Raw genomic sequence first — 22,028 nt, forward strand, 5'->3', positions numbered from 1 at the left:
GTTGGGTATTCTTAGCAAGCATGATGTTAAAGTTATCAGTATTCATCCAGTGGTGGTGTTTTTTTAAAATCATTTTACTGTCTACATCTTCATTCTGAAGAGGTATTAAACTATAAACTTACTGGTATGTTACTACCACAAGCTAAATGAGAATACAGTTTTATTGATTTTGCTATTTTGTTCCTTTGGAAATGAGCAATAATAACATAATGATTATTGGACACTTCCATTATCATACTGTCAGCCAGTTCATAAAACTCTGCCTTGAACACAGTAAAGGAAATTCAGGATCAAAATGGAAATTTTATGGTTATATTTCAAGGACAGATTCAGTTTCAGCCAACTTTTCTACATCAGAATGTCACAAGATTTTTATACTGTGCCCCAAATAATTCTTCCAAACTGGAATTTACTTGAATCTCAAGAAGAATACCAGTACTATGTCTGTATTTCCTTTATTTCCCATAAATTTCCTTCCTACTATGTATAAATAAAAGAAATATTCAAAATGATTTCACATTTTGGACAAAATGCTGCTTCCTTGTAGTATCCCTAATGACTAGAATCTCTTCTAACTATTGTACTGCATTTTCTTCCCACCCAGAATTTTAATTATTTTTAATTAAGTGAAATATAAAAAAAATTAGTCATACATCAGTATCTCACACCTGTAATCCTAACTGCTTACAAAGCTGAGACTTAGGTAAAAATGATTTGCAGCCACTCCAGGCAGAAAAGTCTTTGAGATACTATTTTCAATTAACTAGCAGAATGCAGACTGGAGACATGGCTCAAGTGGGTAGAACACCAGCTATGAACAAAAAAGTCCAGTAAAGGTATGATCCTAACTTCAAGTCCTCACACTTGCAGCAAATAGAAAGGATTATGTGTTATGTATTCATTATTTTCTTCCAATAGTTCACTTATCATTACAATTGTCTCATGAATTTGATAGTAGGAAATGTCATGGGCAGGGCCTTAGGCTTTGATAGAAAAAGAATCAGAGGCATTGATTTGTTTTCAAGCAGTCTTCTGAGGTGTACTCTCAGTGTCAGTATCTTTACCTTAAAGTTAAAAGAAGTAGAATGTGTCAGATGGAGGAATTAAATTGTGTTTTAATAGCTAAGACTTCCCCCGGCAAAGCCAACTTTGCCTAACCCATCACACCCAGAACATAAGCTCCAATGAATACAAATAACTGGAATTCAGAGACATAGCATAAAAAGGGCTGAGGAATTCTCTGTGGCAGAAAGAAAAATAGGAACTTTTTCCTCCAACAAATGATAAGACATTCACTTCCATTTCTAAAGGTAAGTACACCACACTATCTACAACAGTCTACCCCTTGCTCTGCCAGATTCCACTGGGACTAGTACTTCAGGGTTGGTTGATCTCTTTTCCTGAGGGGGAAGCTTCAGTGGAAAGATGAGTGGTATAAAATGTAGTCTCCACCCACAGTTAGTCTTGAGGCTGAAGTGATATTCATCATCTTTAATCTCTTTGGTCCATTATAAGTTCAGTTCATCTGAGCCATCATCTGTGTGTTTTAGTGGCTTTCCAGGAAGGGGGTGTGACTTGAAATCTGATTTCTGAGAAAAACTGAGTGAAAAATGACCAGTCATAACACACTTATGATTGGGTTAGTTTGCAATACAATATTCAGTTCAGACGGGTCAAAAGTTAGCTTACCAGGAAAACAAATGGGATTATGTAGAAATTCTAAGATAAGTAGAATTCACCTTTCAGGGCATTTTAACCTGGGGTATTTAGAATCTTGGAACCTTCTACAATTTTATGAAAATTTCTGTGTGCATAGTAGCCTATAGGAAGAAGCCAACTGCAGCTGGTTGGTAATGCCTCAAAGACATTCAGCACAGACTGACACTGAGTCAGGTAGTAGAAACAGAGCAGTGAATGAAACAGAAGAGCTTTCTTGCACTCTTTGGAGCTTATGTTCTGGGTGTGATGAGGAAGACAAAATCTGGAGAATGACAGACTGAGGCAGTGTATGCACAGGGTGGAAGAGGAGAGCAGTATTAATAGGATAACCAGGGACATTTGAACAGAAACTGAGAGGGAGGAAGGCAGCTCTGGAGGAAGAGCACTTCCTCTTCTGGCAGGTTCAGGGACTCTTGATGGAGACCTAACTGAATGTGAAAGACCCAGCATGGAGGCTGTTGTGGTTGGAGCAGGAACAGAAAGGAAGAGAATGGTGGTCCAAGAGGTCAGAAATGGAGCCCAGGAGACCAGGAAGGTGGTCTGTGATGGCCTGGTCAGGACCTAAGACTCTTGTTCTGTGCAGGAAAGCCGTCTGAGGACTTTGAAGGAAAAATAGCACAGTCTGACTTCAGGTTAGCAGGCTTACCTGGCTGCTGATTGCTGGGATGAACATGGATTCAGAACAGCTCTGGTAGAGTGTAAGCCTCAATTGGGGTATAGAGTGGAGGTGGTAAGAAGTTATCAATGTTTTAAAACATTACCTTTGAAAGCCAGATGCTGGTGTCTCAGGCCTGAATCCTAGCTACTGAGGAGGCTAAGAAGGAAAGTTTGTAAAACTCTAATCTCTGATTCATCACCAAAAAGCCAGAAGTGGAGCTGTGGCTCAAGTGTCTCAGAGTGGTAAAGTACCAGCCTTGAGCAAAATAGCTCAGGGACAGTGCCCTGGCCCTGAGTTTAAGTCGTAGGCCAGCAGCAGCAACAACAACAGACGCATTACCTTTTACAAAGGCCAAGCTTTCCCTGGGTTTCAAAAGTTAGTCCAGGTAGAGAGATGAGCTCTATGTAGTTCTCTCCCAATGCAGAGAGCACTGGGAATGTGAAGGTGAGTGAAGCTCTGGGGCCTTTCCTGGGAAGAATCAGAGTAGGAAGTGGCAAAAGAAATGCTGGGAAATAAGTTGAAGCCAGGCTACATAAAAACTCGGACTTTTATAAAGAAAATGAAATGTTGCTACTGAAGGATATGTGACCTAGATTCTCCTTGCAACAGATGAGTATATGAGAGGAAAATTATCAGAAACTGAGACGACAGACGAGGAAACCAGTTAAGACTGGTATTGTGTCCAGGGCAGAAAGTACACGTGTTTTAACCCAATTAATCAACTGAAATCATCTCATCAGGTAGACATTGTCAATATCACATTCCACCAGGCAGTGGAGCTCACAGAGGTGGAGTTAAACCCTCCCCAGTTTATTAGCTCCAAACAGGAGGCAGCACCTGAACTCAGATCCTCTGGCTGGAGAATTCAGGTTGTACATGATGCTTCAGTGTATGTCATGAAGGCAAGAACCGGAAGATTTAGGGGGAAACCCTGAGCCAATCTCTAAAATGTAACTAGCCATCATTTTGCATCAGTAGTAGAGGAACATCCGTATGAAATCCACTCCCTTCTCATTTCCTTTTCTCCTTTAAGCTTGGATTAGCTCTGTCTTCCTTTGTTACTTCGTACTGCCTTTCTGCATCAGTGCAGTGTTCAGAACAGATACGCAAGTTGTCCCTGGATGAAGCAGTATCTTGAAGACATCACCTCGGCAGGTATCCCAAGTCCACACTTTGATCTCACAATGTCTTACTATTGGAGGACCTGAGATGCCGTAATCACTGGTTCTCTTTTGCCAATATTTTTGTTTGGAATGGGCCCACATTAAAAGAATTAATTCACCACTACCAGAACGTCAGTATTCATGAGATTGTTGTGAAATAAGCTGATATCTGGGAGATAAAAATAAGTTATCTTTTGACTAGTTACTCAGAATCCATTCACAGCCTAAAAATAGTCAAAACTGTTACTTTTCTAAGTAGCAAAATGTGGAGAATTTGAGCATCACAACCTTTCAGGAGCAAGGCCTGGCTTAGTTTGTTCCATCAGCATGGCTTTGCCATCTTACCTCTTCTAGACCTCCCAGGATGGTCTGTATTCCTTCTTTTCTTCTGTGTTCAGGTGCAGAGAGGTATTGAGCATCAGTGTCATTTCCATGTGGCTGTTAAAGAAATGATTGCCATTTGCAAAAGCACAATGCTTACCATACCCCAGGCCACATGTTATATATATAAATTTCTTTTCCTGACAGGTACTCAAATCCCAAGAGTGAAACTAGGGAACAGAATTATGAAATGGAGTTGGAGGGCCGCAGTCCCTTAGGCTTCGGTGTGTATTATTGGTGTCTGTTTTCCCAAGTGGCAGAAACACTTGGGACTGGATTCAGTGGTCTGGGGAGGAGAGACACAAGCTCAAAGAAGATAACGAAAACCAGGGGTATAAGGTTTATTAGGGAGAGTTGGGAAGGATTTGAAATGAGCTGATGGCCACTGAGGAAACAGGCTTGAGAAGGCTCGGGCTTTGGAAACTAGAGTCCCATAAGTATAGTGTTCTCTGCACAAGTGTGAGGAGCCCTAAATTCAAACCCAGCCCTACCAAGCCCTTCATTCTTTGCTCACGTTCCAGGTATAGAGTATTTTTATTTTTGAAATCCAGGTGCATAGTTAGGAGAAGGGAGAAAACAGTGACACCCATCTTTTTAATGAGCATTGCTACTGGAAGAGAAATTAGCATCACCCTGAATTTTATGTGATGTCAGTTAAATGAAGGTGTTTTATAGCACTTTACAACAAATTAGAATCAACTAAATTGAAAATAAGCATAGCAGCTGTGATAAGTAATCAGGTAAGTGGCCAGTTTTGCTATTTTTGCTCTGCGCAAAAGACAGAATTTGAATTTCTAATGTCCCAGAGGTGTGGGACTCACAATTGGGGAGCATGGGTCTCGTGATGATTGTTTAGGATGTTAGGAGCTCAGGCTTGCTTTCCAATCAGCCTACAGTGTGCTTCACTGGTTCCGGAGACATTGGCCCTGGTCCATGTTCATGGACAGCAGAGAAAGGGCTGTGAATTAGTGTAAGACAGAGCTCTGCTTTTGGCTGAACATTAGAGAGCAGACTGGAAGTAGATGATCCAGAACAAGGCAGTAAATCATCCACATTAACTGAGAGACTCACAAAAAGACTGAGATTCCTATGAAGGCTTTATGGCCACTGGTGAAATCAGCCCAAATCAAAGGAACTGTTAGAACACTTCTGTTTTAAGAAAATGGGTTAAGCGTTCACTTGATGCAATCTGCATATAGTCAGAATGTCCTTACATCATAAATACTGGCTTAGGTAGACAGAATTTTACAGCAGAGCTTTTCACTACAGAACCCAGTGGGTTTTTTTTTCTTATGTGAGTTACTGGATACATATCTTGAGATTGAGAATATGTTTAGGAAACCGTTAAAAAAAAAAAAGGGTCCCCAAAGCTGGGTGATGCTAGCCTTTCTAGGGTTGGTGACCCAGGATTTGCCTGATAAATGTAGCCCTGCTTGCATGGGCAAAGGAAAAAGAGAAAAATATGAGAGGGGTAGATGAAATGAAACCTTGCCAAATGAATCTAAGAGAGCAACAAACAAAAATAAAATGGTGCTTTATAATTAAGGTTGATAAAGAGAAATGGGCTATCTTAAGTATATAACCTTCGTTTCCCCCCCTCCTTTGGAGTTGAAGCATTAGGTAAAATAAACTAGTACACTGAAAATCATAATGATTATTGGTACTTCACTTAACATTTCAAATTTCCTTCAACTGTCTACTTAGAAACTTTCTATTTAAGATACTTTTCTCAAAATATTCATGGAGACTCTTTACTCTTAAAATTTATTACCAGAAAAAATTCAGGTAACTTTTTTTGCTAAAGATAACCTAGTTACTGAAGCAGCAGATAATTTTTCCCATGACTAATAAAAATGACAAACAGGACCTCTTCCTCTATGTTTTTTTTTTCCATCAGCAACTTTTTCCCTAGGGAATAGCTAAGGAAAAGAAGTATTAGTGCTTGACCTCTCAGTAGTTTAACCTTGAAGCTTGGATATGGATAGAGCAAAGTTTTAAAATTCTATCACCATGACCTTTAGAGAATTCTCATAAACAGTACCCTAAGTCAGATGAGTAGCCAAGAAGGAGGACTTCCTGAGTAAGGAATCAGATATATCACACCATGGTAGAGAACGGGACTGGGACTTGATGAATCCAGCAGATACTGGAAACAGATCTTCATTTTGGGCCCCAATCTCACAGCCCCCGTGCTTGATCCTGATCAGCCAACTTGTGTTGTTCAGATGGCACTTTACTGGTTTGACAGATCACTGTGCTCTGAAAGCATTCACACATATGCTTGAGTCCTCAAGGTTATCGATTGGATTTTGTTGCTTTGATAAAAATGAGTGCTGAGAATCAAGTGAATTTATAGTCTATGAGTTTGATTGTGCTGACCTGTTATTTCCTATTGAAAGTTCTTTTGCAATATCTCTTCTTTGTTTCATACTGCCCTCTCCTGGTTAATAAATTTCTTACTGAGTGTTTCAGAAGTCTTTGTTGTTACAGTTTAAAAAAGTAGTCGTTGAGACTCTGGGAGCTGCCATCATTTCTACTTTCCATTAGAAAGTGATTTCAAATTTTATTAAATGAAATGTGGGGTTGACATACAGTGATTAATTCAGATGTGCACAGATACAAGACTGCTGAAGTGATATAAATGGTTGTGGAAAATATCTGTATGAAAGTAATTTGGTCATTTATATGGACTTTGTAATGTCTGTGAAGGAAATGATTTTGCAGTTTATTGCATCATTAGTCAATTTTTTTTCTATCATTGATGTGAATATCAAATGTTATTGGAAGTAATTATGAACACTATTTCTCTCTGTTTGTATTTTATAGTGGCTGCTAATTTACAGAAGATTGTAGATGATCCCAAAGCTTTAAAAACATTGACATTTAAGTTGGTAAGTAGAAAGTTATAGAAAGAAGACAATGTTTTACCATGTTCTTGCCAGCTAGAGATAATAATATAGTTTAATGACCTACTCTGCACTTCTGTTGTTGTTTTCCTTGATGATCAGTTATTACATTCATTGTTTGATTCTGCAACATTTGGGAATGTGTTCTGAGCATGGCTGTTGTAATCCTCATTTCTTCTCTCTCCTGTGTCATCTTTGACTAAGAGTGGCCATGAGAATCTCAAAGCCTGTATGTCCCATTTTGCTTTAACTTTGTGTGGCAACCTGACCACATAGACAAAATTAAGCCCTATTGAAAGCAGTGCTCTTACTAAGGCTTTCCTGAGGTGAAAGCCAAGTGGTTTTAACTTTTAAAAAATAGAAGCTGATTGTTGCAAAAGTGCTTTAGGTAATTGGAAGCAATTGCAGAACAGCACACCAAAGGCTAGTGAACAAAGGCATAGCATTTTATCTCCACATTTCAAATCACAGTAACAGGTTTTGGTAGAGCACCTTTTTTTTAAAACCAGTTTTTATGCACCAGTAGCTTTTAAATCTAAATACTGAGTAGCCACAGAGATAGAATACTATAAAGCCATTAGGAACTGATCACAGCTAGAGATGGAGAAGTGTAGACAGTCAAAGGTGACTGTTTTCCTGGAAGTCTTAGCAAACAGTACATTAAGGCTGAATAAGTGGTTCATTTTAGAATTATAAATGAATCTTATCATGGGCCAGTCAGAATGCCATGACAATTTAAGATCTAGATGACTAATACTTTGCTGTCTACAACATATATTGATGATCTGCTTTTTTTGGTTTCTTGTGAAATTAAATGGAAAATGTGGGTGGCCAAAAATACTAAATGATTAGTTACAGTAAAATGTGAGCCTGGTGCTAATTAACTTTCTGGGACTTGCTGCACATCTAATTTCAGAGAGTGAGTCTGTGTGAGAGAGTTTTAAAAAACACTAAGAATGTATATGGAGAACTTCACATTTTTTTGATAGTAAAAGCATATTTTATTCAGATAAGAGTGCTGAGCAAAGAAATTGCCAAATTCCTCTTCACATTGGGACAAGACTGTTGTTTGTATCTTCCATTTCTAATTCAAGTGCAGGTTTACAAACCTGTTGTATTTGTATATATCATCTTCAGAACATGTTTGTTATTTTAGACATATAGACAGAGATAAGCATTTGAAACCTCCCTGCTGGCTTAGTCCAGTTGTGTCTGAATTTGCTTTGCTACATACAAGAAAAGTAGCCCTAGCCATTTCCTCACACTGAAGATTTTCTAAAAGCTGCTATGACATCATCTTTAGGAAAACAGTGAGAATAATGTGACATTGTCATCTTTCCTCCAATCTGTTTTTTTTTTTTTTTAGTTTCCTCAATCTTTCTCAACTTTCTAACTCCACTTCCATCCCCTGAACAAGTTACTATCTTCTTCAGAAACTGGCCAGTGTCCACAGTTTTGTGTACCACACTGTAGGTATAGCCAACGTAATCTTTCTACAGTCCCCAAGTTCTCCAAAGGCATTAGTAGCTTCCTATTGTGCATTCCTATAACCTCTACCCCCCAAATCCACTGCAGAGTCCTTTCTTTAGATCCACCTCCCTTCTTTGTCTCTGATAGCAGGTCTCTTTCTGCCTTGGGAGCCCTCAGGATTGGGATCAGCTTGCCCAGGATCACACAGGGGAAGCTACAAAATCAGCTGTGGTCTATTGCAGAGTCCATGTATCCCTTTTGAGTACCTCCTTTGGATGACTGAATGCAATTCCATTGGCTGAGACTGAATCTCCTTTATACCTTGAAGATTGACCAATGGAGTCCTGCATAAAAGGATCTGGGAATAAGTTCACACACATGTTCCTTTCTGCTACAGCTACACAATGAAATAATATATTATTCTCAGTAAGTGGAAGTTGATGGCTTTTTCTTTCACACACACACACACACACACACACACACACACACACACACACACACACACACACACACACACACACACACACAATAAAGTCAAACTTAAGAGTGACCTTCTATTTCTGTCACTTAACTCTCTGTCGAGGCTGTGTTAAAGCCTGAGCGACTTCTTTGTTGTTATCAGCAGCCAGCCAGGTTGAAACTCACTTGACAGAGCTAATTTAAACTGATTTTTGGCCTAATCTTCTGTAGGCCACTAACATCCAGATGAAAACTGCAGAAATCCAAATGCATTTGCTTTCATTCATCAATTTAGTTATTTTATTGAAGAATAAAAGATCAAAGTATTTCCGCAGTGTTTTCCTCATAAGCTGCTGCAGCAGCAACACACGGTCTTTTCATCTCCCAGCTGTTTATCGTGATTTAATCTCAGAGGTTTCATTGCTTTTAAAGGAGAATGTCAGGGGCTTAAAAATCGTCAGAAGGGCAGCAGTATCTTGTTATGGTGGTTCTTCAGCTCCCTGCATTGTGGCTTTGCTCAGATGATTATGGGAACACTTTAAAACACAACAATCCCCAGGGCCAGGGTCTTACATCAGGCACCCTGATTTAATTGCTTATTGTGAGACCTGGGTTTGGGGAATTTTGACCACATCTAGGAGATTTAAGTGTTTAGCTCAGGCAGAGAAGCATTCAATTTATAGATAACAATGTCTTTGATCTTTTTCCTCTTATGTCTGGTTCAAGTTTGGAAAGATGCTTGTCCTTATCTTTTATCTCTGCTTGCATAAAAATAATAGCCCAAAGGGCAAGGACAAGGATGTGGCTTTTATAAAGAAGTACATTTACTTTTTTTTCCGTTCAATGGGCTCATTGGCCCGGTTTGGCATATAGGATAATAGATATGATGTCTATTGCTGGCATGGCCACTTTTAGTAAAGTGGTTCAGGCTTGTTGGTCATTTCAGCCCCAGTATTACATGGCTTTGGATTTAGATAGCAATATTGCTTTCCAGTTTTTATGAAGACAGGTTTTTATTAATATTCTCAAGATAATTTTTAAGTTTCATGCTTGCAGTTTTGTAGTATAGATGAATCCTGCTGCTCTCAATGTGAAATTTTTGAAATTACATGAGTAAAAATATGAAATATTTTATATTTAATTTGCCTTTGAAAGAATACAAATTTAAGTACATATAATAAATATCCACTTGGTATGCATACACATGGTGTAAATTTCAGTTGCTAATATTTAATGACATCATATGTGTTGCAATTAAGGATTTCATAAGCATTTTGGCAATTATTGATAAAGGACTTACTAGTAGAGGTGCTAAGCTTAGGCACACTTGGATGTTGCCTTACTAAATCATCATATCCTGAGGTACAGGGGAAGTCAAGGCTGAACTGGACACAACTACCTGGGAGTTTCAACTTTCTCCCCTGCTGAAGAGGGATAAGGTGGACCAACAGGAAAAGAGGTACTGCTTGGTCAGCCTCCCTGTTTCTTCCTGTTCCAGCTATGCCAGTGGTGTTCCAAGTGTCCATAGATCATAGTGTCAGCTTTTCCTGGAGACTGGAGATTTGCTATAATGTAAATGATAGGGCCTCATTTCAGGTTCAAGGAATCAGAGCCTCCAAGGCTGAGGCACAGCAATCCCTTCTAAAAAGCTTTCTGAGTGATTTGCCCACACCCTGAAAAGGCAAAACTGAGAAAACTTGGAGCTTCCCATTCTGGAAGCATGAGTACCATAGGGGTAGTCAAACGCAGCCCCTTAGAATTACCAGAGAAGCTCAAAGAATCTCTGTGGCTTTGCCACACTCTAATTCAAAATCACAAACCAAAGGGCAGGCATTAATATTAGTTTTCAAATTCTCCAGCTGATACCAAACTGCACCCACATTTGGGGTTGAGAGAATCCTTGGATGGTTGCTTAGCAACATCTTCAGAGCCTCCACAGGCACAAGCCTGTCAGGCCAGGGGGTGGGGCAGGAAGGTTTAGAAACGAGAGTGTATACTTAAATAATAACATGCATGACATTATGTACTGTCCTGCTAAATCTCTGAGAATGTGCACATTTTCCTTTTATAGTAGAGGAACAATTTACCTCTGCCTCATAAGAATTTTTCATAGGTCCTACAAGTTAAATTGACAAACATGGCATGGTGGTACATACCTGTAATCCCAGTACTTGGAAAACAGATGTAGGAGGATAGAGAATTTGAGGCAAGACTGGGCTATATCCCTGCCTAAGAAAGGGAGAAGTTGGGGATTTAGCTCAGTGGGAGAACACTTGCCTAACAAGTGCAAGGCCCTGAGTTTAGTCCTCAGCATCATGCACAAGAAAAGAAAAAGAGAGAGAAAGAGATGAAAAGAGAGGTGAAAGGAAGCAGGGGAAAGAAATAAGTGAAAGGTATACAAGTTTATTTAATGTTTTACACAACATGGGCATTTGCATAAGGAGATAAATACCAAAGAAACAATTACAGAGTTGAGCAAATTGAAGCTGGACTTATATATGGAGTTGGACCAAGCACAGCACATTGTGAGGACATGACTAGGAACATAAAACTTAGTTATTAACAAGGTTCAACTGTACAGATTTCTTGGGGCTTTGACTCCCCACCTCTGACAACAAAGGTATCTTCTAGGCAGAAAGAAAACACCTTCTACCAGGGAGTTTGGGTTGCTGTACATTCCATGTACCTTCTGGAAGACACATTAACTTAGAACAGTCAACATGCCAGAGTGGTGTGTTCTGAGACAATATTTTCACTTAGGAGCCTGGGTTTACAAAGTATGGGTTTTGGACTTCTGAGGTTCCCCTAAGACCCTTCTAGCTGCTTTTGGATACTATCATAGGAAGATAATGCCTTTCCTTCTGTGTTGCTATTGGTGTCAAACCTCTGTTGACACAGATAGGGCAGAGGCATCAGACTATGCTAGTGGTCATTACTCACTCGGTATAAATGCAGCCAGTTTCACTTGAGAACTTTGCTCATGAGACAAGTCATATGTCATTTTCATTCAATCTCAATTTGTGGACATATCCTTCTAACATCTGTGTGATGAAACAAGAATCACTTCTTCAATATACTAAAGTACAGTGGTAGTCTCTAGGAAAAGCCCTTTTGAAACTAACTGTACGCCCGACTATTTTTTTTTTTTTTGCAATGAAAAGTGATTTTTACTGGCTAGAATAAATTGACAAACTCCTGTTTTTTAACTCAAGTATTTAGCACACTTTTTTCAAATGAACAAAGTAATCTTTACAGTTAAAAACACTGTATTTGTTGTCAATATAATAAGTTGGAGCTTTTGAGTAAAACTCAAGGAAAACTCATAATAGCCTCTTTAAGTTCAATAGTCCCCTAATACTAAAAGATTTTTCTGGTGAGGTTGGTAATGGGCAATACTAATGAATATGATTTATTAGCACTGTACAATGAAACTTTCATATTGTATTATGAAATATGTCAACCTTTGGAAGATCTGCAAAGCTCAATGATGCTTAACTATCACACACAGGTAAAAGATCCATTCAAAGGGCAAAGTGGACCAATGGATTTTAATGTGACGGAGAATGAAAAGTTCAGTGCTCTTGGTTTCAGTTTTCACATTGCAAATAACCTTTAAGAAACTACCACTTGGAAAGTTTGGGGATGGTAGCAAGTTGTATCCACGACTACTTAGAAAAACTACTGAAATATTGTTCCCCTTTTTAACTACATTTGTCTGAGAGGCTGATTTTTCTTCTGGTACTTTCGGGAAAGCAACATGAAGCTGTAGAATAAATATGAAAGTCAGGTAGCTAGTTTCTACTGAGCAAGACACTAGAGATTTGCAAAAATGAAATTCAATGTTAATCTTCTAAGGGTTTTTGTTACTTTTTTGGTAAGAGAACTGCAATAAATAATTTTTGCTTTTGTATTTTAACTTCTAAAATAGTATAATAAATATAACCTAAGTACACATGCTTTGTATTTTTAATATAATGGTTATTATATTTTTAATATTTTAACCAGCTGGGTGCCAATGGGCCAAACTTACCATCCTAGCTACTCAAGAGGCTGAGATTCTGAAGAAAGCAGTTCAAAGCATTCAGGGTAGACATTTCAGTGAGACTATTTTCAATTATCTAGCAAATAGCTCAGGTAGCAGAGCACCAGCTGAGCAAGCCGAAACAAGTAGGAAGCCCTGAGTTGATTAACTCCATCCCAGTAATATACATATACATGCTTTTAACAGTGTTAAAATATTTTTAAATTTTCTCAGTTTTAATTTTTGAGTCAGTGCAATAAATATAACCCACACATTCATGGGCTGTTGAAAGTCCTTAGTAATTTTTAAGAGTATAAGGAAATTCTGAGACATGGAAGGGTTTCCCTTTTGTCTGCATTTCAGGATATTTATATAATGTCTTCCTTTGTGTGTTTTGACTGAGAGACAAGGAGAGATACAGGGAGAGTGGAAGGCAGGAGGGCCTGAACTGCCTTGAAGCCCCCAGGCTTACCAGGAAACATGCATGCCAGAGACTCAGAGCCCTCTAATCCACATTCCCTATAAAGCCCATTTCTACTACTCCTCACAAAGAAGATTATGACTTTCTCTTGTTTCTGGTCAGCTTAATAACTGAATATTTTGCTCTGATTCCTAGTTATGTGAATTTCCTATCTTCATTACCATACCACACTTACCAGTCTGACCTTCATGCTACCCGTAATAGCAGTAGTTAGTCCTCAGATGCTTGTCACTCATCTTCTTACCACCACTATTCAGTTGAGTAAGTGAGGTTAGCAAGAGCTACCCAAGAACAAGGAAGGGAGAGGTTAGGGGATTAGAATGAGAGATTAGGTTGGGATGTGACTAACTATTCCAGTGTCAGTATGGCTAACGCCTACTGTGCTTGTACTTGCATGTTCTAAGTGAACACTAAGGAAGCATCTCTGATCTTGCATCTCTGATCTGGCTGATCTTATGCCAGTAGTGACCATTGTGTTTCACTAAGGAGCTTATCTGTGAAGGAAAACTGGGGAGGTACCACTGGACAGGCACAAAGTAGAATATTAAAATCTTTAATATTTTTCTGATACTCCTATTCTTTAGACTATTGATATTCTTACATAAGAACTTACACGTAATACTTGTCTTAAATGTCTAAAATATGTTTCAGATAGTTGCTTTGTTAATTCTAGACTTGGTAAAGGCTGGTCTACTTTCTGAACATCCTAAACATACTAGCTGTGCTATGTGTGTGAAATTAATGGTGGTGATTGAAGGGGCCACTTTCCATGGGAAACTAATATTTATGGCAATAACTCAGCAGAAAATAACCTAGAAAAGTTTTGTATGATTCCTTGGTAATTAGCTGTTTGTTAAACTTTTATCCCTTTTTTGTGATACTCATTTAATCTCCTGTTTTGACTATATGGTGAAGAGCTAGTTTAGAACGATATCTGAGAAGTGTGTGTGTGTGTGTCTGTCTGTCTGTCTGTAAAAACAAGACATAGGTGACAAAGGAAGTGAAGATGACTTATGAATTAGGACCAGTGAAAGAATTGGAAGGCTACGGCTTTTTTTCCAACACCTTAAGATTTTGAAGAGAAATATAAAGTACTCAAAACACTTTTAACTTTGGCTATTAATGTGTCCTAAAATATTATAAGCAAATTTGTAAGTGGAAAAGAATTTTGTTTCAATACTATGTTAGTCTGATTTCCTCTATTGTAACAAACATATGTGAGGTAATCATCTTATAAAAAGATACATTTTGTGCAAATCAAAATGACATTGAGATACCACCTCACTCCAGTTAGAATGGCTAAAATCAAGAACTCTAAAAACAACAGATGCTGGAGGGGATGTGGACAGAAGGGAACCTTACTGCATTGTTGGTGGGAGTGTAGAGTTGTTCAACCACTTTGGAAAGTAGTATGGAGGTTCCTCAAAAGACTCCACATAGAGCTCCCCTATGACCCAGCAATCCCACTTCTGGGCATTTACCCGAATGATCACAAACAAGACCATACTAAAGCTACCAGCACGACTATGTTTATTGCAGCACTATTTACTATAGCTAAGATATGGAACCAACCCAGATGCCCCTCAGTAGATGAATGGATCAAGAAAATGTGGTATATATACACAATGGAATTCTATGCCTCCATCAGAAAGAATGTCATTGCCCCATTTGTTAGGAAATGGAAAGGCTTGGAAAAAAATTTTTAGGTGAAGTAAGCCAAGCCCAAAGAAACATAGGTCCCATGCATGGTTTCCCTTATTTGCAATATCTAGTATATGTTTGAGTCAAGCAGAAAAGGTCAGATAAGGTGATGTTAGGGAAATGAACCCTAAGATATGTATTCAAATGTTTTTTTTCTTTCATGCAATTGTTTCTAACACATTTATAAGATTATTTCTTTGTTGCTTTGTATGTCCCTTCGCCACAGTATAACCCCTGCTTTCACTGTATTTGGTGTCAGTATAATTTGTGGAGGGGAAGGGGAAAAACAAATCGTTTAAATAGGGATACAGGTGGACCCATTGCAACAATGAGATGTACATGATGTTATGTTGAAAACGAACTTTACAACTTTGGGGGGGGAGCGGGGAGTATTGGGTGGGGGGCGGGGGAAGGATGAGAAGGGATGGAAAGGGGAAACAAAGGAGGAGGCTACAATGCTTGATAAGAAATGTACTCATTATCTTGCCCATGTAATTGTAACCTCTCTGTACAGTATGTTCACAATAAAAAAAAAAGATGCATTTTGGCTCATAGTTCTGGAGGTTGCAGTCCATGATCAGGTTCCTGCTGCTGCTTTGTGCCCATGGTGCAAGGCAGAACAGAACACACCTCATAGCTGGGAAGCGAATTGGAGAGAGAAATGGGCCAGGCTCTTACTTTAAAGGAACAGTCCCAGTGACTTAAGTCCTCCCACTAGTTCCCATCTCTTAAAGGTTCTAATGGCATCATTCGGGGCCCAACCCCAAACACAATCAAATGTACAACTACCTTTCCCTGAAAAACTAGGTCCTTGTACCTAAAGTAGCACTTGTCCATAAATAGACTTTCTAGTTCTTGCTAACCACTCGCTTTTCCACTGGCCAGTTTTTCACGGCAGGTGATGTGGGTGAAAAAATCAGTCATCTTTGAGTGGCGTAGCCCATCTATTATTCTTGCTTTTGCAATATTCTTTTTTAAGTTATTTCTCAGAGGATATCATTTGAAAGAATATTTAAGATGAGTTGTTTGTGTTGCATCAGTGAAATATTCAAATGTGGCTTCCTGACATGGTGTTGCTTTAGTGAGTAACAGGTGCTTGATGCACAAGGACTAATGCCAACAACAGTCAGCACTGCATAGACATTCAAAGGACTGATTCTTTTCTTTTTTTAAATTAGGCTTTGGGCTTGACAGCCTAGGCGCTGTCGTGAGTTCCTTTTGCTCAAGGCTAGCACTCTACCATTTGAGTCACAGCACCACTTCGAGCTTTTTCTGTGATTTCTGACTTCAAACTTCAGTCCTCAGATCTCAGCCTCCTGAATAGCTAGGATTACAGGCCTGAGCCATCTGTGCCGAGCTAAAGGAATGATTCTTCAGGTCTCTCTTGCAATAGAAGATAGTGGCTTAGTTGAATCTGCCATCACATGAACACATTTCTAGAAAGCAGCACCTGCGAGCATTGAATTTTTTTCTTTTCCTTTCTCAGGCTTCTGGCTGTGATGGGTCGGAGATTCCTGATGAGGTGAAGCTGATTGGGTTTGCTCAGCTGAGTGTGAGCTGATGTATGTCCCCTGCCATTGCCCTAATCTGTTGTGGCCCCCTCCCTTCCCACTCCTACCTGCCTCCTTCCACCCCTCACTCCCAATTCCCATCAAAATCAGAAGATTGTGAAGAGGCTGGCTTCGATGAAATGGGATAAAAAAATAATTTTTTAAAACTTACAACACTCTGAGTTCTGCTTTATTCTCTAGCAATCCACAAGACAAGAACAAGCAAATGCCACAGCTGCACGACTGTTGCTGATTTTTTCCAAAAGCTATTTAATATTCTTAGCAATCAATTCGGATAGCCCTTAAGTGAAAGGAGTCTGCAGTACACTCAGGTGGTCCTATTTATTGGCAACAAAAGGAATTTTCTATCAGAAGCCTATTTCTTCTTTCATTGTTGGTGTTTCTGTTATGATACTTTAATTGTACATCTGACAGTACTGCCTCTTTTATGTTGTATTTAGAAAATAATATACTTATAAAATTAAGATTTATTAGCCAAACTTGAATTCTAGTTTTAAAAATGACTGTGAATTTTATTTTTCATATATTTATGCATTATACACCTTAGCTATAAGAAAACAGTTTTTTGATTATATGCTTCTTGCAGTTAATCTCTTCTTACTTAAACAAAAACTTTCAGGTCTATCTTTGGAGTATTTGTAACTTCTAATTTTTGAACTGACTGAATTAGGAATTTGGATGCCTATCCTTTTGGTTTGTTTGCCTAAAAAAATCCAACCCCACAATCTGCTTGTCTCTTGGGAGAGGGAGGTGCCTTGCAAACTTTCATATTAAGAATGTGCCTGAGGCTGCTTTACTCTGAAATAGTCTCAGATCTAAAATTTCCTCTACATAAGGTGGCATATGTAAGTTCTGCTTCATTGGAACATTTAGAATGCTATTTAAAAAAAGATTTTTTGTCATTCTGTTTGTTTGAGATATATATAGATAGATAGACACATACACACACACACACACACACACACACACACACACACACACAAACACACCTCTGATTTGGTTCTCCTTAAGTGATAGGATTTGTTATTGCAAAGGTGATAAACTTGAAAATACCCAAAGCTTAGTGTTACTTGAAATTCTTCAGAATACCCAGGTAGAGCAAAAATGATGGAAAGAGTTGTGCATTGACTCAAAGATTAAAAATCAAATAATGTTTCCAGAATAAATACTTCCATCCCCAAAAGCCCTTTGCTTGGCTATATCTATTATAAAACTAGTAAACCTTAGAACTTCCAAAATTGGACTCTAAATTTTCAGGGGAACGGGCTTCCAGGATGGTACATTGCTCTTTCCTAGCTAACCCTAGATATGGCAGCTCTTTAATGTACTTTAAAAAGCAAATATATATATACATATATATATATATTACTAAGGAAAAAAGTTATTTATAATTGCCTTGTCATAATTGTTAAGGTGTTCTAGAGCCATTTGCATACAATTTAATGTAATTTCATTCCATTCTATTGTTTACACAACGATTACTCAAAGATGACTGCAAAGGTAAAAGGAAAATAAAAATGTATTGCACAATGAAATGGTGTCAGATTGTTTCCTTCATCCTTTAGGTATTATCTGCTTTGCTGCAATGATATTTAACACTTTTATAAAATATAGTATCTGAAAAGGCATAAGGCATCTGTCAAGTAACAAAGAATGAGTTTTGACAAGTAACTTAAATTAGCTTGAGGACAGAGTGAAAGCCAAATATTGATATTCCATGTAGACAGGCTGTCTTTTAATTAAATCCATAGCACTTCAGAGGACAAGAGAGAACAATTCCTTCAAACCACTTTATTCCCTTCAGTGCTAGAGATTCAGAGGTATGTACAGAGTGGTTAAATGACTTGTATAAGGTCCTTCACAGAACGGCTTCCAGGGCTGGACTTCTAGGGTGCAGGTTTCCTGATACCAAAACAGATTCTTAACAGTCTTCTCAGTACCTTGTGGGTAAGAACACTGTATGAGAAAGAGTCATCTACTTGGAGGGAAAAATGCACACGAATAACAAGAACACTCCAATGAGGTAACAAAAGCCTTTAATGTCTGTATTTAATACACACACATATTTCCTTATTTTTCAAAAAAATTACATATTTTCCTAATAGTATATGAAGTAGATTGCATGTATTCATATAGGGTGAAGGAATGATACAAAGTGGCTAAACACAAGGGTAAAGATTGAACACAAAAATGCACCAAGAGACTTGTGTTATTGTGAGATGAATATGAACATCAGACTAGAGTTTCCTAACCATCGTACTCCCTTACTGTGCAAAATTACCTAAAGATTCAATATAATCTCTATCAAAATTACCAACTTCTATTTTTCACAGGAATCGAAAACCAATTTTAAAATTTGTGAAGAAACATAAAGACCCTACATACCCAAGACAATCTTAGACAAGAAGGACAAAGTTGGATGCTTTGATTTCTATGCAGAAAAGGAAACAGTCAACAAAGTGGAAATGGAATCTGTGGATTGAGAGAAAATATTTAAAAATTACCTATCTAATAAAGAGCCAGTCTCTATAGTAGATGAGCCTATACCTCTAGTTAATATCTGTATTAGACATCCCAAGCCAGTTTTTGTGACTGCCTGTCTTTACTGCCATGTTCTTTTCTTCAAGAAGGAAAGAAATAATTTTTACTATATTTTTTATAATTTACTATTAATTATGTGTTTTATTCTGCACAATTCTTTAAAGAATGGAAGTTGGACTTAAGGGGATTGATGACACAACATTGCCGAATATTAAATGGCTGTGCATCTGTGGGTTTATTTCTGGGTCTTTTGTTCTGTTCCATTGGTCTTCAGGCCTGTTTTTGTGCCAGCACCAAGCTGTTTTCATTACTATGGCTCTGTGATAGAGTTTGGAGTTTAGTATTGTAATTCCTCTAGCACTATTCTGCCTACTAAGCATTGCTTTTGCTATTTGGGGTATTTTTTTAATTCCGTATGAATTCTTGGATTGTTTTCTCTACTTCATTGAAGAATGATGTTGGGGTTTTGATGGATTTTGCATTGAAATTGTAGATTGCTTTGGGAAATATTGCCATTTTCACAATGTTAATTCTTCCAGTCCAGGAGCATGTAAGGTCTTTCCATTTCCTTAAATCTTTTTCAATTTCCTTCTTCAATTAACTTAACTTTTCATTGTAGAAATTCTTCACATCTTTGTTTACATTAATTCCTAATTATTTTAAGTTTTTTGAGGATATTGTAAATGGAGTTGCTTTCCTGATTTCAGTATTGATCTCATTGGTATACCTAAAGGTACTGAGTTTTTTAGTTTATTTTTATACCCTGCTACTTTTACCAAAGTTTTGAATCAAATCTATTAGCTTGGGGAGGAGTCCATAGGTTCTTTTAGTTACAGGATTATGTAATCTTGTCCATCCAATCTGGAAAGCAATGTGAAGATTCCTTTAGAAATTAAACAGCAATTCTCCTGGGCATTGACCCAAAATATTGCCAACCAGGATTCAGTAAAGGCAGCACAACCATGTTTATAGCAGCACTATTCACCATAGCCAAGGTATAAACCAGCCCAGATGACCCTCAAGGAATGAATGGATCAAAAAAATGTGATGTGTTTTATATGTTATACACACAATGGAATTCTACTTATCAATTAGAAAAAATATTGTACTATTTGTGAAAAAAGAAAGGACTTAGAAAAAATTATGTTAGGTGAAGTAATCAGGCCCAGAGAAACAAAGGATCCATGTTTTCCTTGTATGTTGAAGCTATATTTAGCTTACAAACTCATAAGTAAATACTTTGAGTGGTATACAAGTATATAAAAATGTATTAACTGAAATATAGTAGATTCAAGGGAGCTCTCCAATAGTGTAAATCTTTAGAAAGCCCAGATCAAAGTTCAGCAAAACAAAACGCCAGGAAGCAAGTACTTGAAAAGTGTGGTAAGGGGTCAAGAGGAAAGGGGATATAAAAAGAGAAAAAAAGAAAAAGAGGAAAGGGGTAGACAAATGAAGAGAGGGGGGCGGAAATGCACTCAACAATCCAATGTATATCATACAAAATTAAGAGTAAAGGAAGGGTGGGTAGGGGAGTTGAAAGGGATGACATTGATCAAGACATATTGTATTCATAAACTGCTTTGTTAAATGGCAACTCTTTTGTACAACTACTTAAAGATAATTAAAAAATAAAAATCTGGAGATCTAATAGCAAGGTGATTTGAATTAATGATACTATATTATGCCCTTGAAACAATTTGAAAAGGTGAATGTGTTAATTAGCTTGATGGTAGTATTCTCTTCAGTATGTGTATCAAAGTATTATCCGTACACCTTAAATATATGTAAATATATAATTTTAAGAATAAAAATAGAGGTAGAAGAAACACTGTTCATAAACAGATGGGGTTTTGTTTTTGTGCTGGTACAAGGTATAGTTCCTGGCTACTGTCCCTTAGCTTTGTCACTCAAGGTGGGTGCTCTGCCATTTTATCCACACTTACATGTCCAGCTTTTTTGGTTAATTGGAGATAAGAGTCTCGTGGACTTTCCTTCCAAGGCTACCATCAAACCACAATCTTCAGTTTTCAGCCTCCTGGGTAGCCAGGATTGCAGCTGTGAGCCACCTGTATTCTTCAACAATTGGTCTTTCAGTGGCAGTTTCCCTCATCTACTAACATGAACTAAAAGTTGTAATGCAGTGACTTTGACTTAAAGAGGGAAAGTGTTTCTTAAGTTGTTTCAATAGTGTTGCAGTTTCGATTGTAAAAGCATGTTTAAAATATGATTATGTTTCCCTTCTCTAGAAATAATATCATCTAGTAGTGCAAACACACACACACAATTTAAACAATCACTAAGACATTTTGTAATCATGGGCCTTTTAACATCATTTGACATTTCTATTCCTACTGAGTAAATAAGTGTGTATGTGAGCACATATGTGTTTACACGTGTGTGCATATGTGTGTATGTGTGCATGTGTGTCCTTGTGTGTGTGTGTGTGTGTCTGTGTGTGTGTGTTGGTAATGGAGCTTTAACTTGGTCTCCAGCTCTCACTCAGCTTTCTTGTTTACTTCTTGCTGACACTCGAGCTCTGCCTCCAGTATAGAATTTGCTGGTTAACAGCTTCAGATCATCTTCCAGGTCTCTGCCTCCTGAGTAGCTAAGATTACAGGTGTGGACCACTGGTATCCAGTTTCTAAATGCTGTTTTGTTGCAGAAAAAAATCCTAGTGAAAACACAGTGATGTCTTTTTTTTTTTTTTTTTTTTTTTTGCCAGTGGTGGGGCCTGAACTCGGCCTGGGTGCTGTCTCTCATCTCTTCAGCTCAAGGCTAGCACTCTACCACTTGAGCTAGAGTGCCACTTCCAGCTTTTTCTGCTTATGTGGTGCTGAGGAATCAAACCCAGGGCTTCATGCATGCAAGGCAAGCACTCTACCACTGAGCCACCTTCCCAGCCCCAGTGATGTCCTTTTATCTGCCAGGGCTAGTTTGAGGATCTAAGAGCAGTGAAA

At 38.1% G+C, this 22,028-nt stretch overlaps 1 protein-coding gene across 3 annotated transcripts in view; it reads left to right on the forward strand.

The window, feature by feature from the left end:
• Stk39 (serine/threonine kinase 39) overlaps positions 1-20,887 on the forward strand; it is a 274,272-nt gene extending 253,385 nt beyond the window's left edge. Inside the window, exons 17-19 of one of the 3 annotated variants that reach the window (XM_070021570.1) lie at positions 6,748-6,812; positions 16,446-16,521; positions 18,864-20,887. In XM_070021570.1, coding sequence (XP_069877671.1) covers positions 6,748-6,812; positions 16,446-16,520 — 140 coding nt within the window. In that variant the 3' untranslated portion in view covers position 16,521; positions 18,864-20,887. Of the gene's footprint in view, positions 1-6,747; positions 6,813-16,445; positions 18,066-18,863 lie in introns of those variants that run through there. The other 2 variants (XM_070021579.1, XM_070021587.1) reach the window with 2 other exon arrangements.
• The last annotated feature ends 1,141 nt before the right edge of the window (positions 20,888-22,028 follow it).

This window comes from Dipodomys merriami, unplaced genomic scaffold (assembly GCF_024711535.1).
Source record: "Dipodomys merriami isolate MVZ:Mamm:240054 unplaced genomic scaffold, mDipMer1.0.p SCAF_1, whole genome shotgun sequence".
Lineage (NCBI taxonomy): Eukaryota > Metazoa > Chordata > Mammalia > Rodentia > Heteromyidae > Dipodomys > Dipodomys merriami.